We start from the raw sequence: 24,521 nt of genomic DNA, 5'->3' as shown, positions 1-24,521 counted from the left end.
GGACAGGACCCTGCAGCCCCCCGGCACCCGCCGTGTCCCGTCCCCGAGCTGGGCTCAGCGCAGCCGCGGGGGCTGCGGCCCCGCCGACGGTAAAAAGGCACCGTGGGGTTTATTATCTTGAATCTAACCTTAGCACCGATGGTTAACCTTGGGGTTAATAAAATCACAGAAGAATTCGTTTTCATGCTCATTCTCTCCATACTCCTCTCTCGCCACCGAGCCAGATTCTGCCATTAATTAAATTTACGCCGCTTCATTTAACTTTGCTGAGCAGCCACCGGTGCAAATAAAAGCAGGATCTGCCTCTTCAGCACTTGGCGTCGGAGCGCCCAGGACGTGCCGTTCCAGCCTCCTTTCCACCTTCACCCCCTGGCTGGGGCACGGCGGGGACCCCCAAGGCAGGGGATGGAACTGAGCCCCCCCCCTCCCCAAGCCCGGTGCCCCGGCAGCTCACACACGGGGCTAAGCACCCCCGAGGGCCCTGCCCCGGCCCCCTGCTCCCCTCGCACCGCCGCGACGGCCCGGGCCATGTTGGGAGCGATGGACGCAGCCCTGCAGGCTCCCCCCAGACCCACCGCCCCGGGCAAGGACCCAAAGCAGGTCAGAGCAAGGAGGAAGGAGCGGGGCTGGGGCGTTTTTGTGGGTCCCCTCCCCACACCATGGGCTGGCGGCGGTGAGGACGGCGGGAGTGGGCGCTGCCGGGGTGGCCGCGGGGCTGGGGAAGGGCTGGGAGGGCGACTGACCACTGGAAGGGTAAAAACACTTTACCAGCAGGGAGATAAAAGCGATGACACGGAGACTAATGCAGCCCACGGTAGGTCATTTCCATTTCACTTGCGGGCTCATTCCCCAGGGAACGCATTTTCCAGGCACTTAGCAGTGGGCACATCTGGAAGAAGGAAATGGGACCATTTCATTAAGCTGACAAAAAGCTGAAGGATGACCCGAGCGCGTGGCAGGATTTCAGCCGGGCTGCAGTGCTGGATCTGTTCGGCTTCAGCCCCAAATTCTTTAACTGCGGAAAATCCCCACGTGGCACCGGGGACCCACACCACCTACGTGGGGCTCTTCTTCGCCCACCTCAGTTTGTTGGCTTATGGTTGAGTCAAACGTGGGCCTGAAAATCACACGGGTGTGAGCCCAAAAGGGCTCTTCCTTGCGACCCGCGGGGCTAGAGCAGCATCCCCAGGGCAGAGCTCCCACCCCCACGGTAGCTCTCCCATTCCCCCGCCGCCTGCAGCCCCCCCAGACAAGACCTGCAGCTCGCCCTCCTTCCAAGGTTCTTCCCAGCGCCGGGTCGTGATGTCTGTACTCGGGTCCAGGGCAGGCTTCCCCTCCTGGGGCGAGGGGATCAACCTCCCTGTCCCCGCTGGAGCAGCTCATTCCTGTGAATTCCCTCAGATCGCTGCTTCTTAACCCTGCCGGCGCTCACATGATTATCCCAGGCTGACATGTTTTAAGAAACCCCTCCGTTTTGCCACCAATGTTAGAAAAAGAGCCCACCAAAATGCAGCACTTCATCGCAGGGATGCAGGGACATCCCGGGGCGGGCAGTGCTGGCTGGTGCCCCCACTCCCCCGGGCGTGGGGCAGGGAGCCTGGGGTGCTCCCCAAAACATTCCCCCCACTTGCAGGCAGGGCAGAGCAGCCCAGCCCAAAGGAGCAGGTGCCACGCTCCCCTCCTCCTCCTCCTCCAGCTGAACTTGACAGTGCTGGACCCCGCGGTGACCCCAGCCCAGGCCCCTCCTGGACAGACGAAGCACTGGCAGCGGAGATTTTAACTCACAGCGCTGCCGCCTTCTCTGAGCCCAACGCTCAGCCCCGGTGTGAAGCCTCGCGGAACCCTGGGGGGAAGCCTGGAAGCCGGCAGGGAGGGCAAACTGCACCACGGTACCATGTGTTGTTGTAAAGCAGCTGCCTTTCTTTGGGGGAAAAAGCTTCTGCAATGCCAGGGATACTGATATTTTTAGCCCATATGGCACAGAGGTGCTTAAGCAAAACAATCAGGATGGAAGAACTCTCGTGATAGGCAGCGTGGTGGGACCGCCGACGCTCAGGCGGAAACAACCAGCGTCAACACACACACACAGAGGAGAAAAACCTAAGATTAGCTCTGCCTGCCATAAGATGTACCCACTGGAAAAATGCCTTTCAGCTTCTGCACATATAAAACCTCTGTGAGTGACTCCAGGGTCCATCTCAGAAAGGCATAATGGCAGGAAGCCATAATATATTAAAACAGTAGATTAAAACAAACAAGAACACTTTGGATCATATTACACATCGCTTGCCTCACGCCTGACAACAGAAGAAATCAAAGGCAGTAAAAGACAATCGTAGACCATAATGGCCTAATAACTCTGCGATAAAAGTGCTTGTGGGAGTTGGCTGCGAGGAGCCCGGCACAGCCGGGGGTGCGGAGCCACCCGGCACTCAGCAGCACTACGGCTTAAGTGCTCGTTTAAGGCTTCCTTGGCAATGCAGCCGCTCGCTTCAGGAGCGTCATTAGGCCTCGATTGCGGGTGGCGTTCACACATTATGGATCATCCTTAAAAATGACAGGAGAGGAATGGCGAGGGCTCTGGATTCTGCGTGACAGCTCCCTCTCCATCATCCCGGGGGAAAATCGGCCGCCCAGCAGCACCCACCCTGTCCCCCCGGGCTGGCCCCGGCACCGGGAAGGGCCAGTGCTGCCAGGCTGTGGGGCGGCCACGCCGAGGGCAGCAGGGCTGGTCCGTGGAGCGCAGGTGGCTCCCATGGGCCTCATGTCCCGGGACCGTGAGAAGCGCGAGCGGCCAGCGCAAACCCTCTGACTCACGCGGCCAGGCGAAGCTCAAGTTTGACCCCAGGCGTCTTTTGAAAACTAAAAAAATTTAAAGTGCCATTAAGGTACTTCTTGCACCTCCAGCACCTCACCCACAACCATCACCTTACGCCAAAGCCAGTGTCCAAGCGGCGAGGTGAGCCCCTGGGCACTGGCTGTTTCCTGGGGACAGAACTCAAAGAGAAACTCCTCTCCCCAGGGTCCTTCCTGCTGCTTCTGTAGCGCGGGGGCACCTGGGCCCTGGGCTGGGGCCTGGGCAGAAGCTGCCGGGCACCGCTTGCAGGAGCACGGCTGGTCTGTGCTGACTCGGCCAGAAGCCCCAATCCCCTTTTCAAGCTGTTTTGGGGTGCTGGGTCCCCGCTCAGTACATGACTCCAAGGCTCTGCTCTGCTCACTGAGGGACGCGCTGGGTGAGGGCTGGATTAATGCTGACTTCATCCCTCAGAGATCTCTGCAGCGCCGGGCAGGCTCACGTCCAAAGCCCCCCTAGAATCCAATCATCCGCTGGCAGACCTTCATGTCCCGCAGGCCAGCTCTTCAGCTTCCTCCAGTTACCCGGCGGGGAGGCTGGGAGCACTGGGAGGGAACTGGTCCGGAGCAGGGCCTTTGCACAATGCTGCCCCCGTGCCAAACACGGGGCATTTTCCTGAAGAAATGTGGAATATGGAAAAGAGGTTCCCATGCACAGCTGCCTCGGGCATCTTTTGAAGGGACCTGGACAGAACACGGAGTGTGAAGTCAGCAGTTGGCCAGAGAAGATGGACAAAAGCCTGGGGATGTGCTGTCAGGCAGCATCCTCCTCTTTTTTGTCCCTTCTTGTGAAAGCAGGGTTTTTCTTCCACGTGAGCGTCCCTGTCGGAGGGAGGGCATACAAACACGCTGACTCTAAACACTGACTGCGTGAAACTGCGGAGCCTGGGGTGGATTTACTGCAACCCCAGCTTCACCCTGACCGTAAAGCCAAGGGGAGGAAAGAGCTCAACACCCGCAGCTCCGCTTTACCATCATCTGAAACCATGTTCATCATCACGTCGGGGTCTGGCCGTAGCCCACGGGCACGGGAAGGCCCTGCTGCTCCCGCGGGCGTCAACCCGGGTCTTCATTAAATTCCTGGTAGCTGCGATTAGCAAAGACGTTTGCAGGGGACATCAGGACATTATTTACTGTGCATTTAAGTCCCATCTGTCCCCACTGTGTATCCTGAGCCCACCTCAGAGCGTCAGAGCATTTCCAGCCATCTCACAGAAACACGGTTTTTGCCACATTTTCCCGAGTTTGAGCGCTTTGTGCCCATTGTAGCGGCTGCAGCTCCGACCAACACAAGGCAGGGCCGTGCTGCTGGGAAGCAGTACCTCCTTCATTAGGGTAACGTGAAACCGTTAGTCTAAATCATACTCAGAGCCTCAATAATCCCAAAATCTCCCTTAATATCTGCGGTTTATCTCCAGCTCCGATAATGGAAGCAGAGTGCTGCAGTTTAATGTGACAGGCTGTCTTCTGATGGAAATTACGCTGACATAATTATTCAAGTAGCTCTATTGACTTCAAGTTATTTACTCCAGCCAAAATTAACAGCAGCAAATTATCTCAACCACCAACATAAATTCTGGACGCCTCGGGCAGAACCTGCGCTCACGCGGAGCTCGGGCGCGGCTCGGGTGCATCGCACGCTCGGGCGCAGCTGCGGCCCCCAGCCCCCCCCGGCTGCACCCCTCAGCTCCGCGCTTCGCCGTGCCGGAGCCCTCCTGGCGCTGCGTCGGGGACCCAGCACCCCGGCCTGCTGCGGGGAGAGGCTGCGCTTTAGAGGGGCTTTTTCCAGGCGCTGCAGCGCCGGGCCCACGCTCTCAGCCCCGCCGCTCTGCGCCGCTGTGTCAGGTTTTCCGCGCCACCAGGGAGTGTAAATGTGTCTTCACAGGCACTTCGGAGTGAGCCTGCAGCCCTGGCCATAAATCAGCGGGCGGGAGCGTCGCTCCTTAGCGCTTTGTGGATAATGTATTTTGACATGGAGGTAATGAGACAGAGGTTTGACTTCCAACTCCACGTCCTCCACGGCGGCTCCAGGCCGGGGGGTGACGAGCCCCCACAGCGGGCTGAGGAGCGCCCGGTGCCGCGTGGCATCGCTCCGCCGCGCCCGGCCCCGCGCTGGATGAGGCCCAGACACCGCTGAGCCCCGTTTCGGACAGAGCCGCTCCCTCCCGCGACGCCGGCTCTGCGCTCTGTGCCCGGCCACTGCTGCTTTAGGAGCAGGAACAGCACCGGCACAGCACTTCCCTCTCTGAGGTGGCTCGTTGCAGCCGGGGACACAGACTCCCATTTTCCAAAGGCAGCGGGGCGTCCCCATCCCGTGACATCTGCCCCTTCTCCCCGCCCGCAAGCGACACGATGGCAGGCACAGTCCCCTCCTCGGAGGACAACGGCCGTGACAGCTTTAGTGCTTCCTCCCCACGTTGTGGCCCCGCGACCTCCTGGCCCTTGGGGTTCAGATGTCAGCGGGCGGCCGCCCCCGACGCAGCCCCTGAGCCCGGGGGGACAAAAGGCCGCGTGTCCCGGAGACCGTCCATCTCCAAGCCATCCCTCTCCGGGCAGCCAGGTAAAGGATGATGTTCAGCTAGGCCAACAGCTGCGAATTAAATAATCTTTTCCTGCCACTTACTGACGAGCACAAACCTAGCAGGAAAACAAAAGGCAGATTTTAGACCCGGTCCAAATTTACAAATCCCTGTGTGTGACGTGCAAGAGCAGAACTTGCCTGTGAGGGCTTGAAAGTTCTGAATGACAAATAAATCCCTCACCCAGCGCACCGCAGGGGCATCGCTAGAAGGTGGGTGCTTTTTACAGAGATGAAGGACACGGCAGGGCCCGTACGTGCTCGGACGGCCCCACGTGGTCTGACCCAGCCAGGAGGTACAGATCAGCTTAAGCCTTCAGCCACCCGTGCTGAGCCCACCCGCCGCGGGACGAGCGGCTGCCCCCGAGGTGGCGACTGCCCCGACAAATATGAGTGGAAACCAGCAACGAGGAGCTGCCCAGCCCCGAGCAGCGGAGGGGCTGCGGCTCCTGCCCAGCACAGAGGAGCTTCTCTTTTGCTGCCGCATCCTGGAGGTGGGAAGGGGACAGCCAGCGGGTCGGCCACCGCCGCAGACCAACCGACGCACGGACATTTTTCACCCTACCGTAACTTCCTAAAGGAATGCTTCTGGATTCGGATAAATGTGACATTGCCTGATTTCTGCCACACTTACTCAGCCAAATCTCCACTCAAACACAAAATGGCAAAGCGACCGACTGGAACACCAGAGAAAAGAAAGGCAGTACAAATCACCCACCTCCCTCATTCTTCCCATCTCCCATCCACTCCGCTCTCCCCCCATCACAGCCCGGTCATGGGAGCTCACTAATGGATCAGCTTTAAGTATACAACAACTCTCATCACTGTTCTAGAAAATAATCAATCAAGTACTTAATTTTTACACAAGAAATAAGCTGCCTGGAGACTGTTAATAGATAACCGAATAAATTAACAATCACAGGTGGGATTCAAAACTAGTGCAAACCTTTTCTTCGCCATCTCCTTGAGCACATTTTTACAAAGAACATGCAAACGCTCTTTTCACAGAAAGCAGACACTCAGCTCCACGCCTCCTTCGAGACCAAGCTGGACCTCGGCAGGAGGCAACTGCCCCACCCGTGTGTTCTACATCACCTTTCACAGCCTGAGGGTCACTCGGCGCTGTCCCAGGCACGGCGAGATGGTGGCAGATGGAGCCGAAGAGGCAGCTGAGGTGTAATTCACGCTCGGGAACAGGCCGCACCTTCAAAACAAAGGCTCAGGATGGATTTGATCCCTTACACAGAAGATAAAACAAAGGCACAGCTCTCCGAGCCAGAGGTAGGCAGGTTGCTGTGCAAGGGTCTCCCCCAGCAAGGAACCAGTTTAACCGATACCCGAGTTTGTGGGACATCACGGAGGGGACTTGATCAGCGTGAAATTATCACGCAGCGGCTGCGGGAAGGTCACGCGTACAGACAGTCCCGCGTGAGCGGAGTAAGCGGCTCCGACTGCCGGGGACACCCGTTCCCCACCCCGCGTGTAAAGGCGGCGGCTCACGGAACTTCACCAGCCAACTCTGCCCTGGGCAGGCCCAGCTCGGCCCGAGGGGCTGCGGGGCCAAGCGCCGTGTTTTCCCCTCAAATCCCAGGGGATGGGCCCAGCGCGGGGTGTGGGCGCGGCCGGGGCGCGGCCCTGGAGCTCCAAGAGAAGGAAGAGAGAGGACGTCAAACACCGTCAGAAAGGGCTCTTACTGAAGACACAAAGCTCAGTTATTTCCTCCAAAAAAAATTTAATTGAAATTCCATCTTTATGGCCAATGCTACACAGTTAAGATTATACAAATTTTCTGTGTGACGTTAAATGGAAGTCCTTGTCCAATCTGAAATATGTACATTGGACTAAAAGCAAGTATTTGTACACATCTGGTATTAAAAATAAAAGGAATTTCTCTTGCATCTTACACTTCATACTGATTTGCAGTTCTCTAGGGGTGGTAGAAAGGGAAAATGAAGTGAGGTTCTAGTTATTCTTAGGAAAATCCCAGCCCCGCTGAACACTGTAACATCCTCTTCTCCAGGGGGAGCTAACTCTGCACACACCTTTTAATGTCACAGCACCACTTCTGGAAGCAATCACATTTTCCAAAATGCAGCCAGTAATATGGGAGATTATTTTATAAACTCCGGAAGAGAAAAACTTCAACTGAACAACAACAACAACAAAAAAAGCAAAACTGCAGAGAGTTAAATCAGAACAGCCTAATCATGAGCAAAATTCTTCAGAACATTCCACCTGCACACAGCGTTCCCTAGGGCACCAAGGGCAGCCTCTGAGCCCTCGGGGCAGAGCTGTGGAGCTGGCGTGGGGATCCCACTGCCCAGTCCCTCACCCCGCTCCCGGCGCGGGCTGGGCCACGCACCCGTTTGGGCACAGCGACTGCCCTGGGCCCAAGGGCTGGGCTCTGCCCACCCAAATCCCGGGCTACGGTGCCGCCCAGCGCGTCACCCAGGCTCGCTCCCACCGGCTGCTCTGCGTCAGGGCAGGTGGAAACGACCAACACTTGCCGGTGAAATGAAGGACTGCACGAGGCGTGTAACTGGTGACGAAGGAACCAAACCTGATTACTGTCCGAGGACTGGAGCCCCCCAGATGCTGACACTCCCACGTGCTCAGACCGATCCCAGCGGAGCAGGGAGCGCTCAGGATCTGATGAGACCGGGTCCTGAGGTAGTAGCACCAAATGTTTCACATCTGCCAGAGGGACAAAGTGAATGCATGACTGCAGGATGGAGTGCCATCTCCCGACGGCAGAGCGCTGGCGAAGGCACGTAAGTGGGTGGGATTCATCCCCTGGCCTCAGACACGTGCAGCAGAGCTACCACCTCTGAGCCAGGGCAGCAGAGCCAAGCTCACCCCACCCGTTGCGGACGTCTGCCTTGAGAGATGAATACATTTTCAGAAATGCACACTAAAACAATCTTTTGACCATAAACAGTACCTAGGAGACCAGCTCAGATGTCAACACGTAGTTTGGAAGCATCTAAAGTAAGGTCAGATGAATTCCACTGTTAGTCAGCACAGTCAGAAATGCTCCCAAACAGAAATTAGGAGATTTCAATGGCAGCAGAATTCCCACGGTTATTAGTCTCACTCTCATCTTGATTTCTATTAAAAATATTAAGCAGAGTTGCTAGCTAAACTTGCTCAGGTAGTTTTTCAACGGGCTTTTGATGCTGCACTCAGACAAAATAATGTTTGTTAAATAGCAGGACAGAGTGATATTACATGATCTGTTCAGCAAAATGAAGAACCCCACCAGCCCTGTGAGATGAGACCCATCTGCTGAAAGCCAGAAAATTAAGTGATTTCTACATCATGGTCTAATAGCAGCAAGAGGCTTAGTAATTATCTCACTTGTGGTTAGCACACTAAAAAGTGAATTTTAAATACCTTTTATTACTGGGGACAAACATAATGCCTTATAATTAGTACCAGCTAATACTCTCAGTATGGAAATAAAAAGCCAGCGTGTATTTATAGTATCGCAATGTTCACGTGAAGTTAACCTTCACTCTCCAGCTGCAGCCACACTTTTAAACGTGCTGATCACAACCTGGATTTGAAGGCCGTCATGCCCTTCAGCTGGTAGGAAAGAGGTATAAGTAGGCAGATTTTACAAAACAGCCTGTTTCCCACTGACCCACGAGCGTCAAGCAGAGAAACGGGAACAGAGAAAGTTCTTTGTACAACGAGAGACATAAGGCCAGTGTTCCCTTCCCAGGCATGCTACAGACGTTTGTATTCTTCTGACATTGATTCAAAGCTTTTCCATGAAGATTTCACCCTTCTGTACACGTGCTAACCCTACCTACCCCACCTGAGCAAAGGCAGGAACCAGCTTTGTGCTCCTTTTTCCTGCAGAGGCAGCAAGCAGAGACCAAGAATGGGGCAAGGAAGGGAGAGGTGAAGCCCCGGCTCCTGGCTCCCCGCCCCTCAAACAGGCACGGTACGAAGGGTCGAGGAAGACTTCTTTCTGCTACAGCAACGAGGGACAGCAGTAACGTAGGAGGTTCTGGCACTGAAGGGATTTAAGTCTGGCTCACCACAATCACACCTGGAAGCTGCAGTATGGCAGTGGAGACTCCTCAACCAACTCTCGAGAGGTATTGGGCCCCAGGCCCTGTGAGGCTGTGCAGGAGGATTTACTCCATGGCAGTACTTGGCCCACTGGCTGCTCGACACGGCACCCATTCGTGTCTTTAGCATCCCTCGTTTAGTTCTTCCAACATAAACCAGAGGCAACCCCCTGTTTTGCCAACAGAGGCCTATCTTCTTTTTAAACAACCCCACCTTTGAAAGATCAGAGGTTCAAACTGTTCATGCCTCAGAATAACATAAGCAAAGAGAACAGTCCGCGCAGCACGGCATCTGCTCCTCACACATCACAATTAGCTCAGTTGTTGATTTACAGGAAACCTGCATTGCCAAAGTACAGGCATTTCAGTGCTAATTACATAAGTAAACATTTATCCCCACAAGCTGACAGCCAGACTAACACATGTATGGCTCAGTCCCACAGAACACTGTCACAGCTTTGCTGCCCCCCCGTCCCCCACAGGAGGGGAGGTCCCCGGGCGCCAGGACCGCCACGGAGGTGCTGGGGTGCTCCTGCCCTCAGCGACTTCCAGCGCCGGAGCTGTGGCCACCAGCCTTTTGGAAAAGCCCCCGCCCATCCCCAGCCTCACCGAGACACCGGTCCCGGTGCTGACAGCGAGAAAATACTGCCCCAAAAAGGTCTTTCACTCTTCAAAAGTACCACCACTACCCAGGAGTGGATTCAGCAGCCTCGACGCACCCAGATGCCTGCCAAAACAAGCAAGAAGTTTAGCTGGGTGATGGGCACGCAGGCCGGGCCCAGGAGCGGTGCCAGAAATGTAACAGGCAGAATTTGGCTCTGGAGAAAGGCGTGCGTAAGCACACAGCTGCCAGCCTGCAGGGCTGCCTGCTCTCAGGCACCTGCACAGTAAATTACTCCTGACTTATCATCTCAGTTTTAAACAACAACATCAATTAAGCTAGATCAATTATACCTATGGAACTCTGTAGGTATCCCACAAAAACCACAGTAGAAAGCACAGAGCAGATCTATAAACTTTCTGGAGAGCAAGCCTGACTTCCTAAATTTACTTAACCAGAGAAAACCCTTTTTAATAATAATTTTGAAAAGCCATTTTGCTTAAAAGGTAAGCCAACATGTTTCCACACATGCTTCTAATGGCTGCTAGACTGGAAACACACACAGTTTGTTTCAACTGAGTACGTTCTTCAGCTTCACCCAGCAGGCTTATTCCTTTCATTTTATGCTCTTCAAATGCAGAGGCTTTCCTGCAGGTAATGAGAGTGGGTTTTCTAGAAAATGTAAGCAAATCTTATGAGTTTTACTATCCCAGCTAAGCTTGCACCAGAAGTTTCTGGCAGGAGAAAAAACAAAAAAACAACCAAAACCCAAGCCTTATCCTTATGTTCTAAAAAAATATAGACTTTTAAGAGCATTAGAAATCACTCGATCGTCAAACCCATCTGAAAAATCACTCTCTGAAGAGATGATCGGTGACTGTGCTGGTTACACCGTACCTTAAGCATAAACAAAACAAGTGACTGTATGTCCTGGAAAGCTGAAATTAATGCACTCATGGGAAAACTGCATACAAATAAATCCCTGCATAGGAAATAGAAGCGAATCTGTAGAAAAGTTTTTTAAGTTTCTCAGTGCATACTTCTGGGCTCACGCTAAGTCCAATCAGAACGGGGTGAAAGGAGATCTTTTCACATGTCACAGGATAAACGCCCTTATTTCCCTACTTTCTACAAATTCTTCCCAAACAAAAAAAACAAAGGAGAAAATAAGCCAAAAAAGTCAAGTGCTCCTCACTGTTGGGTGAGGTGAACATCACCGGGTCGGCGTGTGAGGGAGGAGAGCCTGGTCGGGCAGCAGAGGAGCCGCAGGGCCCCCCGGGGCTGCGGGCCGGGGTCCCCCCCACGCTCAGAGCGGCCTCTGGCTGGTGAAGAAGGCTTTGGTCTCCCTGCAGACGGGATTCACGCAGAGCGGGCAGCACAGGGTTAACTGCCTAGAGCAGATCTCATTCGACTGGAGGTGCGAACAGACCAAGTCGGCCAGAGCCTGAAAGACAGTTAATTAAAAATCAGAAGTGAGCAAACCCATCTGCATAAAATAAAGGCAGGCTTTAACAAGGGGAACGCTGACTAGGGAGATGGCCAAACCGTGCATCCACCGCTTGCCGAGCACCACCCTCCTCTACCTCAGGGAAAATCCCACTTTAAAAATGCACAGGCATCATCTCTTCAGAGAAATATTTCATTAAAAGATTACCATAAATGAATGAAAAACCGTTTTTCTTTTTTGTCAAACCAAACTTGTGAACTTTTTTTTTTTTTTAAAAAAAAAATCCCAAACCATAAACTGTGGCAAAAGAAAACACGTTGTGGTATACAGACTAAGGGCATTCTATCTTCACTCTTAAAGTACTTTAAAACTACAAGAAGGCATCCACAATCTAGGAGGAGACACACAAGTGCAAATATTTACAACTATTGCAACAAAGAAGATACCTTGGAGAACAGCGGGTTTCCATTAAGAGACTCTGCTCTTCTGATGTTTTCAACTCCACACTGAATCAAAAATAAGGAGAAAAGAAGTTAAATCTGCCAGACCCTTCACCAGCCAGCCTTCAAAATCTTCCTTGCTACTTTGTTCAGAAGTTGCCCCAAAATTAATTAAATGCAATACCATGTTTTTCAATACAGCAAAAATAACTATGATGCAAAATTTCGCTTTGCTGCCAAAAATCAATGATTCTTTTTCGGTAAGGATAGTAGTGGCTTAAAGAGTTAAATCTAGAGAGACAAATTCCCACCTGTCTTGTGTTGCTAAAAATTAATTTGAGAGAAACCAGTTCAGATTAATTTTCATTTAGAAGAAAAATTAAACTTGCCCCAACTCATATTGCAAAAGCCAACTACAAAGCAAATCTCAAACCAGGAAAAGTCATTTTGGAGCACCACTACCAGACAGTTATAAAAGCTGTAAAACATTTACCTCATTCGCTAGAACTTGGGCATACTCAATGTCCAGTTCATAAAGGGTTTCAATGTGGTCACTTGTAAACGCTATTGGGACCAACAACATGTTCTTCTTCCCTCTCTGGCACAGTCCTTTAATGGTCTCATCTGTCTGCGGACCCAGCCAAGGCATTGGTCCAACCTGTAAGAAAAGGGGGAGGGACATAAAAAACCCCCCAAACCCCTCATTAAATCATTCTTACAAAGAACACCCACGTTTTCTTAAGTAGGACAACACAGACCAGATTATGTTTAAGATGGAGCCGGTTATTTGTATTTCCCTGCTTAGATTTTTTTATGAAAACAAACTATCCTGCCATTTAAATTCCAAAGAAACAGAACCTGGGCTGGCCTAAATGAGACTCTCACTAAAATCAGTGCAAGTTTAAATGAAGGTCTACTGTTTCCAGTTCAGTAAACCCCTGACCACCGCTGTGCAGGGTTTACCTGCCCTTTAAAGTCACCAATCCGTAGCAAACTGTCCTTACCCCTCTCCTATCCATCAAGTATTGGGTGCTGATGTACCATAACATGCAGCTTTAAGAACACGACAACAACAACGGTATAGAAGGTGTGATGCCCCTAAAACGTAGGGTTACTTGTACCACGTAATTCTGGTGAATCTCACACTCCTCGCTATTTGCAGCGGTAATAACAAGGACAAAGTAACACGAGCAGTCTTCCTCGGGAACAATGAAGACTGTTGGGATTATCGTCACTAAGAATGTCTGTAACACAGTGATGACTTTGGGAAAATGGCTCAGAGATCCTCAAAAAGCAACACCTTAAAAACCCAGTCAGTGCTCAATAATTCCTCCTGACAGAGGAAGAGAAATGCCAACTAGACGTTATGAGAGCATAGGTTTTCTAATGGACACATCAAAAATCTACCTTAAAGAGGTGCGATAGACAAAAAAGGCAAGAAACTGTGGATAAAGAGTTATCTGGAAAGACTAAATTTGAGTAGAAGATGGGGATTCTGTTCCGGCAGAAATACTTGCTGGAACGGGAAAAAGGCACTGAGGTTATGATCTTCTTAAGCTTGGAAGACCACAAAGCCCACCGCCTGAGGAGCTTTAGCGTGGCACACGTACCTTGGACTGCCACACCAGCCGGTAAGGGTTGGAGTAGTTGAGCTTCTCCATGACTCTCTGGACAGTAGCTCCCACTTCCTGAGGATACGGATCACCACGGTTCACAACCTTCAACACACAACACCAAACCTTTTTCTACCAGCGAACGTGTTTGGGCAAGGACCGCCTAAAGCCTGGGGAAGGCGAGCACGCTGTGTGTCATGGGGCTCTATCAAGTGCCTGGCTCATCCAAAACAGGGAAGAAAAGCTGCATTCTGGCCCAGCAAAACCCACGAGGAAGCTGCTTCACCAGAACACCTACTCCTCCTCCTTCCCGTGAGAGAAGATAAATTCTTCTATCATCACACGTAGATACGGGTACCTTCGGTAACAGCGCTGCATTTCTGAAAAGTGATCTGAGAGCCATTTCCCTGCAGCTGCTGGTTGCTCAGCAAGGACTAACTCATTTATTGCAACCTTGCAGAGATTTTACTGTCACTCCTCCAGGGAAAGCATTATTACTGCTTTCTAGAGGTGAGAAAATACCAAATTTTCCCCCCCATTACCATCCAGCTTTAAGCTGGCAAGTTCATGAGGCAGTGAAAGCAGCTCTACTGAGCCTGGCCTAACCCAGCAGCCCACCTTCAACAGCAGCAGCAGCGCAGGTCTGAGAGTGACCAGAGCTCAGATGCCTCGCCTTCAGCCCCGCGTCAGGCTCCCACTCGCCCTCGTGTTTCCCTGGCGCTTCCACAACCGTGGCCCTACCCCGGGGGGTGTGAGCCGTGCCCCCTCTCGCTCAGCCCAGCCAGCGTCACCCTGGCCTAGCAAGGCCAGAAACCACTCGACACAACTCACAGACATGGGCAGCGAGTGAGCCGAGAAGAGGATGACGACATCTTTCCTTTTGTCGGGTGGGAAGAGGTTCAGTTCCTTCTGTATGTGATCTGTGAAGCACTGTCCAGAAAAAAAAAGCAAAGACGTGAATCAGAAACACCGAGAGGTGTCACGTGCTCTCAAATGACCCGAGACAGGCAGCTTCAGTGTTCCAGGTTGCCTTAAAAACATTAAAATTCCCCTTTTGGTACATGTGGGGCAATAGTGAGAGGCAGCATGTGCTACACACTGTTGAGTATATGCTGTCATCGTGCCCAGGCCCAAAGCTCCCCACAAACTTTTCATCACCCCAGTGGTTTTAAAATGCTGGTAACAACTGGAAAGAACAGAACCAGTTTTTTTAAAAAGGGTTATATATGTACTCTGTCTAATGGACACCATTTTGTGGGTTCCCTGAAGGTGTAAAAGGTTCCTAAATCCTGCCGAGGTGTTTCACTGAAGGCACGGAGCAGTGTCACAGCCCAGGAGGGCACCAGGGAACGTCACACAGCGCAGGCAGTTCCACCCCGCCTTCCGGCAGTCATTTTGTCGTCTGTTCAGCACACCACAGAAATGGCAAAACCCAAGCTCCCCAACAAAGATATTTTCTGAAAAGAAAGGAGTAAGGTTTCCCTCAACTGCTGCTGCGGCAGCCAGTGCCATGCCCAGAATCTCCTCCTTGCTGCCAGAGCAGCACCCGACAGAGCGACTGATCTGTGCGTGCACCGGGCACAGACCTGCCCTGAGCAGGAGCGGGGACTCATGACCTCTAGAGGATCTTTCCAGCCAACACTGCGACAGTAACAGGACTGTGCTTTTAAAACAAGATGTGTGCGACGGTTGCTTTCACCCAGAGTCATGTTAAAACATCTGCCATGAACTGAACATCATTCCCCTGCAATTTCATACATAACAGACAAGACACATTTCGTTACTGTAACTAAAATGTACCCGCAAACTGAAGCCTTCCTGTTATTCTTCTCAAGTATTTTTATTTTTATTTATTTTATTATTATTATTTATATTTTATTATTATTATTTATATTTTTTTTAAAATAAATATGTATCAACACAGCCTAAATCAGCAAATAGGTTCATCTTCTTTTAGCGCCTTCTATAGCTAAATATCTTGTAAGCTTTGTCAGAAGCTAAGATTTAATCTAACTGTTTCCTCAGAATGTTTCTGTTGCTTAACGTTATACTGTGTTTTTACTGGTAGCAAATATTTCTAAAAAGGAAACTCAACAGACATCTGTACTTAGGGAGTTCTTGTTGTTTTCAAGTCAGTGGGCAGCGCAAAGATACCAAGTTTCTCCTACATCAACCAACCCAAGAAAAGCCCAGGGAAGGCCAATGTGGTGACCTAGCAGACCTGCTGGGCTCACACCTCCCACTCTGCCTGCCACCAGCACAGGCTCTCCCACAGATCCCTACCTGAATAAGAAGGGGATGTGTGGGCCATCGGTCAATTATACTCCACTTCATCTTCGGCTTCTCCCCTTTCTTATTATAGTAGCGATAGATGGCATTTAAACTGCTTCCTGAAATACATAACATCAGCCCAGGCATTAGCAACCTGACAGATTAAAACAGTGCTTTAGCAAGGTATGGTATCTTTAAATGCTACATATTTAAAATGCAATCGTAAATCAGATCAGAGCGCCTCAAACGGGAATAATTATATCGCAGTTCATACAACGCACCAATTATATCAAAGTTCATACAACACACCAATTATATCACAGTTCATACAACGTACTAATTATATCACAGTTCATACAATGTACAAGCCAAGAACAATTTGCTAAGCCATTAACTGAAGAACAATTATTGTTGTAGTTTCCACGCAGAAAGCCTACTCAGTCACGTTCCTTTGGTTTACGTTCCCTCACAGTAGCAGTGCTAACATGAAGCTATCCTCCGTTCAAAAGCTTCTACTTAAAATTCGGAACGCCAGTAAATCCCACGGAGGAGCTGCAGCCCCGCGCTCACCCGTGGTGGAGCAGCTGTACTGCGGGTACTGCGTGAAGGCGATGGCCCGCTCGATGCCGTCCGTCTCCATCTCCTCAATCGCTTCTTCTGTCAGGGGATGGACGTACCGGAAGCCAATGTAGTACTTGTGAGGCGCTGCCAGCCAAAGCACAGGAAAAGACATTGCAGAAAAAAACCCCAAGAACTCGCAATAACATGTCATTAATAAGTACAAAGTACAGAACCAGACAGACTGAAACTGTTGATAATGTTCTGGCTACTCTTCTAAACCACTGCTGTATAAACACACCCTTCTTTGGCCAAGTATTTTTCCAGTAACTCACTTTGCTGTCATTAAAATTTAAAAATTATTTATACTACTGTTTGCCCCTGCAGGAAGCATCACTCTTCTGCTTTTGCTTGGATCAGCAGAGGCGTGGTTTCCAGACCATACAGGGCTCTGACGTTTTACTGGGCAATTTCTGATTGAAAGGACGTGTTCGTAAAAACGTGCCACTGAGATGCTCAGTGAACACTGCTACACCCTAACACAGACCCCAGCCACAGACGTGCTACGGGCTCCCTAGCAGCACAGCTCAACTCGCTCACCGAAATCAGAGGTTTTTACACACACCAAATGAAATGCAAAACCTTCGGAAAGACAAGGCTTTCTTCATTCTGCCATACAAAAGGAAACACCTCGCTTAAGCAGTTTGCACATTCCAGGAAAATTTCATTTACCTAAACTTTCAACCATAACTGGGCTGCAATTCTGTGTGCCAGCCCGCGATACTCTGCTCTACAGGGACCAGCTTCCAGCTGGAAACGGCCCTGCACCTTGCAGACATCAGCTGCCCATAAGGCACCTGAAGAAAATGGGGCGATTTTATCCCTTTCCTGCTCCAGATGCCAACAGAGAAGTCACCAACACAGGGTGCCCTCGGCGCAGGAAGGATTCGTGTGCCTCTGCAGGGTCAGGCCCTCGGCCCAACGCCGCAGGGGTGTTCCAGCAGGTCTCCCAGGCACCCAGCGTTTGCTTCAAGTCCTGCTTCAGAAACACCTGGCTCCCGTGCACCCCCCTCACACGCTCTCTTTCCCTTCATCACTGATGCAGATGTAATTCTAGCTTACTTCTTCCCACTTCCTTGCCATTAACCACATTATAAAATAAAGCTAAAACCAAGCCAAGGTGGAACCATTGTCTAAGCAACTGCTGGGGTCAGGACCCTGGCGAGAGAAGCTGCCTTCCCCCTCGCGGGGGAGGCTGCTCCGCTGGCACATAACCCCCACGGGCCAGGACTGCTGCCGGGGGCAGGAGACCAGTGATATTGAACGCGGGACACGTGTTCTTTCACTCTGGTTTCCGGGGAGGTGTTCATAGAAATCTCCACGTCTTTAAACACTTTGTTTTAGAGGCAACGTTACTCCCTCCAAGAATCAGGTTCTTCCATTTTCCGTCTCTAATCTTTTGGGCATTGGCTGTGCGGTTTGGGGACTATGGCTTGGTTAGGGGGAGGGAGGAAGGGGAGGCTTGCTGTTTTATTTTGGGTTTTTTCAGTAGAGGAGAGAGGTTCTTAGGAGAACAAAAGCAAAGTTTCTTTTTCAGGGTTTCTGGGTCACTAGCTCTGAAATAACATTGAACAGGTTTCTGAAGGAAGCAGATGTCCCGTGCTTGGTCTCCGCTCCACACATTCATACAGGATTCAGAAAACAGGTTTAGTCAGCCCCAGTTCTCTGCAGGAGGCAAGAGAGCTCCCAGCTGGGAGCAGCGGCAAATAATGACCCAACTTCAGGAAGCCCGAGAGCCAGTGACCTCATTAACATTTTAAGATGGCATTAAAAACAAAACTCTGACGAACCAGAGCACAGACAGTGGGAGTTTAACCTCGGGAAAGACATACTGGGAAAAAACATGGCCAGCCTGGAAACTTTGCCATACTCCCTCGGAATTACGCTTTGTCTTGGATCACAGGCAGCAAAGGAGAGATTCTCATGTCTGTATATGTGTTCATTTTGCTGTTACAGTTAGAGTCAGAACTACTGCAAATAAGAGTGATATCTCCTCCCACCAAGAGCTGCATATCAAAAGAAACAACATGCCCCCCCCCCCCATCCTGCAAGCTTTCATTCTGCTGACAAGGGAATCTCAGCTAAACTACAGCTCGTAAGAAATACTAAGAACCGTTATAATCAAAAACAATAAAAAAGCAAGATGTGCCTTCTTAAGATATAATTACCACTGCAAGACATTAGCCTATTTGATGCCAGCACTAAAAAAAAAAAAACACCAACAGAAATGGATTTTCCTATCATCATGTTTGTGTGATTTATCCTTACAGACTACCGAGCATACCCAACCCCACTCATCTGGAAGGAGGAACTCTTGTTCATTTTCAGACAGCTGCCTGTAACAGTAAAGCTACATTTTAAAATTAAATAGTGCCCAGATGACATGGGTGAGGCTGTTTATTTACTACTTTATATTAGTCCTGCCGCCAAAGCGGGACTCCTGTACATGTCAGATGTACAGTAGAAGTCAGTAAATCAGTAGATTAGTTAATTTGTATGGGAGGGAATTTCAGAGGTGGTTATTGATACTAACACGGGCTCTTCGCCAACTGCAAAGAGAGAGCAACTAAAACTCTGTGCCCCAGAAGTCCAGACCAAGGTTAAAGGAGTACACACAGTATTTATTCCTTCTCCGCCGTGCGTTTCCAGTCCTGTCACCACCACCTGGGAGTTACTCACCAGCAGGGCCCCGTGCTCCCCGCAAGCACACGACATTCCTGAACCGCAGCTCAGCCCAGAAGCACTTCCAACTCTTTCAAGCCACCCTGAAGCAACAGTGCCAAGGTTACTGGAAATGCTTAGGAAACGGTTAGCACACTCCATTTTTAAAACTGCAGCTACCGCCAGGTAAAAAAGCCTCTAAACCACTGATGAGGTGTAAGAGCTGCACAGCAGCGGGCACGACTTCACAAAAAGCAGTCACCAAACAAAAGCAAGCGGGAGCGGCGCACTGAGAAAAGCAGATAAACTTTCCAAGCTTTATCTTCAGAACCTGTTGCCAGCCTGACCCTTCAGGGGCTGCTGGTGCTAAAAACACTCCTGCCCTGGGTGCGGGTTCAGCTTCAGGCTCTGACTATACTTGCAGGGACTGCAGCTGGAATTAAGCTACAGAGTAGCATCGGTGGAAAAAAGGATTGTATGTCACCCAAATGAAGGTATCAGTGACATGTTACATGCTGAACAAATGAAATAAAGTTAGTTCTAGCCTTCCGAGAGCATTACTTTTCACCTTCCAGAGCCACTTACCAGCCTTCTACCTCTCGCCCTTTTCTACGCAAGCCTGAAGCAGGTGCCACAAAGAGCAGCAAGGAATCAAATAACCCGTTTTGTCAGACCTGGAGGGGGATCCCCTGACACGCCAGCACCACATCAGCAAAGGTCACGGACTGAAGGGAGAAGGGGCTGCCTGCACCATGCGCTGCAAAGCTGAAGAGAACGGAGAGCTCTCCTCTTTGGCTTCTCTTACTCCAGCAGTTTTTCTATTAAAAACGTTCAGTGTTTCTGTTGTAATGGCAGGATGAGAAGTATTATCTGTACACCGGTGGGGAATTCAGCGGGCAGCTTAGTGATCTCGTTAAGTCCTTCTACTCACAAAGGCAGTCTGCTGCTTCAGGAACAAAAAGCATAATGCAGAGAAATACCTTTATCAGAACAAAGTGACCCCCAGACAGGTCATTTCAGACAGAGCAGCCACCACGGTACTGCTTCTCCTGGCTTTTGTCAAAGCAGTGGCGATTCACTTCCCTCTGTCCCATAAGAGGCAGGACACAGACACCCCTGAGCTGCTGTGTGAATGTGGAAGTTTAGTTCCTAGCGCTGCCGCTCACGTTTAACAGCGCCACGGTTTTAATGTCACACAGCATGGAACTGCAGCACATGAGGTACTGTAGGAAATGGCCCACCACTGTCAGCAACCAGCAGAGAGAAACAGGTTCACCGCAGGTGCCAGCTGAGCAACAATACAGGCTGCAGTCAAATCCAGCTGACAACCAAGTCGAAAGCAGTTTAGCTGAACTGGTGCAAATTCCAGCATGAACTCACTTAACCTGGGTGAAAACTGACCCACGTATGCCTCTGGCCTCTCAGCAGAGACTGGAGGTGGCCGAGCCCCCGGACATCAGCGTCAGGGAAAGGGCTGAGCTCTGTGCTGGCACACGGAGTGCCCTGCAGCCGCACGCTTGGGCTGGGCAGCAGAAGCCCCCGGTGGAAGGACGCTCAGGAGGCGCCCACAGAGCCCCAGCACACCAGCGCTTGGCAGGGGGTGCAGGTCACAGCTCCCTGCTGGCACGGAGCAAGGTCCGGAGAGATTCTGTTATCTGGGGAGCAGGGAGGAGGCTGCACGCACCTTTCAAGTTTTCTTATCACCAACCAAGAACTGGCAAGGACAGCATCGACTCCCACCCAAGCCAAACCGTTCGGCCTTATCTCCCGCTCATGCCCTCGGGCGCGGCTCACCGCTATCACCAGGCCAAGCCCGGCTCTGGTCAATCTACAAAACCTTGTCTCTTCTTCCAACCGACCTCCTCTTCAGTCCTGAAATGAGGCCTAATTGGTATGTGTTCAGACTCCGAGTTTCAAAAGCTCTGGATCTATCCAAGCAGTAACTGCAGAGGGACATTTCAGAGGAAGGAAAGACACCCACGGCTCTGGAGGTCAGGCTCCCACACCCTCCCGTGCACACACCTATTCTTTAGGCCCAGGCTGGCATAACAAAGGCACGCAGGGAAGGCTTTACAGGGCTCAGTTCTGGCCTCGGAGCCGTTCTACCTGAGACAGTCCTGGCACTGACCGGGAAGGGCGTTGCGGGGAGCAGCAGGAGCAGGGAACGCTGCGGTCCCAGGCCCCACCACCGGCAGCCCCGGTTAGTGCTGTGGGTTTTCCAGCAGGAGAGCCCACCCCTGTGAGAGTCAACAGCACCGGCGTGCAGGCCAGGGACAGCCAGGAAAGCCTGCACACAGGCACTCTGTACCCTGCCCGTGGGCACATGTGCAGCCCAGCTGCAGCATCATCACACAATCACAGAACTGGCTAGGTTGGAAAAGACCTTGAAGATCATCCAGTCCAACCACTGACCTAACACTGACAGCTCCCAGCTACACCAGATCCCTCAGCACTCTTCAACCCCTCCAGGGATGGGGACTCCACCATCTCCCTGGGCAGCCCATTCCCACACCTAACAACTCGTTCTGTAAAGAAATACTTCCTAACATCTAGCCTAAACCTTTCCTGGCACAATTTGAGGCCATTCCCTCTTGTCCTATCACTTACTACTTGGTTAAAGAGACTCATCCCCAGTTCTCTGCAACCTCCTGCTCTGCCTCTTCATCACAGAAAATTACATGAGAGTATACCACCACTGGTCACAAACCTCCAACTCTTTTATGCTAGTGAGAACGCCACTCACCACCCTTCTCCCCTGCTTGCCTTGTTTGTTTACGTGAAAGACATTCCCCTTTCTCATCAGCTAAGGCTCAACCACTCGTCTTCAGCACAGACTTCTTCAAGCTCAAGCAAGGGCTGACAGGGCACAGCATGACGCCTCGCCACCGCACACCGGCGGAGACTCCTGTCCCCGAGCTTCAGCCATCCGAAAAGACACACTTTGCCTATTGCAGTCATCTAGATTCCTTCCCCAAATCAAAGGAGAGAGACAAGCGCACCTTCAGAGGCTGAGCCCACCCTGTGACGGTGACCTGAGGATGAACTGGATCACCGTCTCTCCAAGCCTGACTCTCGGTGAAGGAGGGAGCAGAGACCACCCGCACAGGCCAGGTGCCCAGCTCCGGTCGGCCCAAGTTGTGCAAGATGAAACACGGCCAAAGCACCTAAGGGCGGGCTCACCCAGGGCAGCTTTAAGGCTGTTTCTGCGGGCACGGGCAAAGAGGGCAGCTGGGCCACAGCACACACTGGATCCGGCCTCAGAAGGTGGGCAAACGTTTGGCTGTTGGCGCTACACCGCGTTACTGCAGGCTGAAGGAGCACTGACAGTACTCTCCAAGATCAAAGCCGTTGCGCCGTGCAGACCACAGCACAAACATGTATTGGCGTGTGTGGGAACCCCACGCTTCTGCATCTGCCGGGTTTTTAACCAATAAGAACTGCTGCAATATCTTTGCCATGGTTTCCTAGCAGGACTGAAAACAATGGTCACACTCACAATCAAAATGGAGAAGCAAAAGCTACTCTACAAGAGTCTAATTCCAACACGCGAAGCAAAAGAAACTTTTAACGAGGTGGGTAAAGAGGTACCGGTGCGTGGAGACATGCTGTCCAGCAGCTTCACCATGCCTTCTCCCTGCACCGCCGTCCACTTCCTGATGGGCGATCCGCCTCCGATCCTGCTGTACTGCTCCTGGATTTTCGGCGTGCGGCGTTTGGCAATGAATGGGGCTAGTTTACTAGAGCATTCCAAAGGTACAGGCATTAATACCACCCCCCAGATCACCACCCCTTTCCCCAAATCCCTCTGCTGCAGCGGGGTTTTCCACGGCAATCTCCCCGGATTATAGCAAACCAGTCCTGCACGGCTTGTTTCATGCTACACTCCACCACCCTTCCCAGGCTTACTAGATAACAGGAAACCACAATTTGCAATTAAAAGAGAATGATCCAGGCACACCTATTTCCAGAAAATTATAACACTGTTTCTTGCACCGACTGGTCCCAAGATGAAACAGTCTTAAGAAATACGCCAAAGTTAAATGTCCGAGCCTACAGGTAAAGACAGCAACACCCGACGCTAATCGTAACACAGAAGTTCACAGCATTTCTCCTCACTTTTGAGCTGGAAGCGTCATTAGATCTCTGTCCAGGAAGAGACGAAGCAAGAAATCGTGCACATCATCCAGCCGTTCTGGACCTCCCATGTTTAACATCAAGATTCCAGTTTTAGGTTTCCTATGGAAGCAAGAAACATTTCAAATCCTACTGACCTACTGCTTTTTTTCCTTCATTATTATCAATACCAAACAATCATCTTATCCTTCTGCACAAGTCTTCTGCAAAAGCAGCATCCTGTTTAGAAGCTCATCCTGCTTATGTAAAAAGATGAACTACAAACATGAATAACCAGAGGACAAGTATTTACATGATCTTTACTTTTTATAAAAAAAAGTAATCACTTCGCAACGCAGAGTTTAACTGCAAATATACTGAGAAAATTATCTTGCAGCTGAAGGCTGTAAGGGAGATTATAAAACAGGGCCTAAGGACTCCCTCAGCTGAATGCCAGCTGCAGATTCCAAGCAAACCAAGCAGCAGCTTCCGCAGAAAACAGACGAGCTGCCCACACAGGACTTGCCTTCATTACTTTGGAGACACTGCTCCTCCCGAAGCAGCGAGAGCAGCAGTGAGCTGTTCTACACATAAAATAAGTGCTGTGTTGGTTTAGTTTGGGTTGTTGGTTTGGTTTTTTTTTTTCCACAAGGGGTTTATCCACGCAGGCGTGGGTCTGGCACACCGTCCTAAGGACAAGGTCCCTCCCAGCACAGCAGAGCGGAGCAGACGGCGGTACCAGCTTTTACAGGAACGGCTGCTGATCATAACTCTCACCCAGGAGGTGGATTTCCCCACGGAAATGTTTCCCCTGCCCAAGGGAACCCAGCAACCAGGATCTCTCGCCTCCTGAGGAGGCAGAGCCGAGGGCGCACGAGGAGCCTTGCCCTCCTCTTGTTGAAGCCAGAGCCTTACAGAGGGCACTGAGAGGAGCCTAGGCCTGCCCCGAGGGGTCAGGGCCTCAGCTCCCATTCCCCTCCTCCTGAAGCCTCTGCCAGGAGGCTGCTGCATAAAACCCAGGAAGCAGGAACCAGAGCCTCCAATAATAACACCACCGCCCTACTGTCTGTTCTGCTCCTGCTTCCGCCCTGCCGCAGGCCTCGGCACGGGGCAGCGCGTTCCGCAGGGCTCAAGGCAGCCACCCTTGTCCCTCCGAGCTGCGACGAGAGCCTTGGCGAATGCAGCCAGCCAGATAAAAGCAATCACACCGCACAAAAAGGCTAGATGAAGGCCCGTCCCTGCCGTGT

The 24,521-nt window shown here is 51.3% G+C and overlaps 1 protein-coding gene across 4 annotated transcripts in view; it reads right to left on the bottom strand.

The window, feature by feature from the left end:
* FECH (ferrochelatase) overlaps positions 1–24,521 on the bottom strand; it is a 30,610-nt gene that overhangs the window by 3,167 nt on the left and 2,922 nt on the right. The window contains exons 3-14 of one of the 4 annotated variants that reach the window (XM_074932461.1): positions 23,278–23,397; positions 22,750–22,898; positions 16,453–16,587; positions 15,895–16,001; positions 14,443–14,541; positions 13,609–13,716; positions 12,492–12,656; positions 12,005–12,064; positions 6,769–11,555; positions 6,527–6,635; positions 3,219–5,490; positions 769–889 (exon numbers count right to left, since the gene is read on the bottom strand). In XM_074932461.1, coding sequence (XP_074788562.1) covers positions 11,418–11,555; positions 12,005–12,064; positions 12,492–12,656; positions 13,609–13,716; positions 14,443–14,541; positions 15,895–16,001; positions 16,453–16,587; positions 22,750–22,898; positions 23,278–23,397 — 1,081 coding nt within the window. In that variant the 3' untranslated portion in view covers positions 769–889; positions 3,219–5,490; positions 6,527–6,635; positions 6,769–11,417. The remainder of the gene's footprint in view (positions 1–768; positions 890–3,218; positions 5,491–6,526; positions 6,636–6,768; positions 11,556–12,004; positions 12,065–12,491; positions 12,657–13,608; positions 13,717–14,442; positions 14,542–15,894; positions 16,002–16,452; positions 16,588–22,749; positions 22,899–23,277; positions 23,398–24,521) is intronic. The other 3 variants (XM_074932460.1, XM_074932462.1, XM_074932463.1) reach the window with 3 other exon arrangements.

This window comes from Athene noctua, chromosome Z, assembly GCF_965140245.1.
Source record: "Athene noctua chromosome Z, bAthNoc1.hap1.1, whole genome shotgun sequence".
NCBI classification, from domain to species: Eukaryota; Metazoa; Chordata; class Aves; order Strigiformes; family Strigidae; genus Athene; species Athene noctua.
This window is presented reverse-complemented; position numbering and strand designations above follow the sequence as displayed.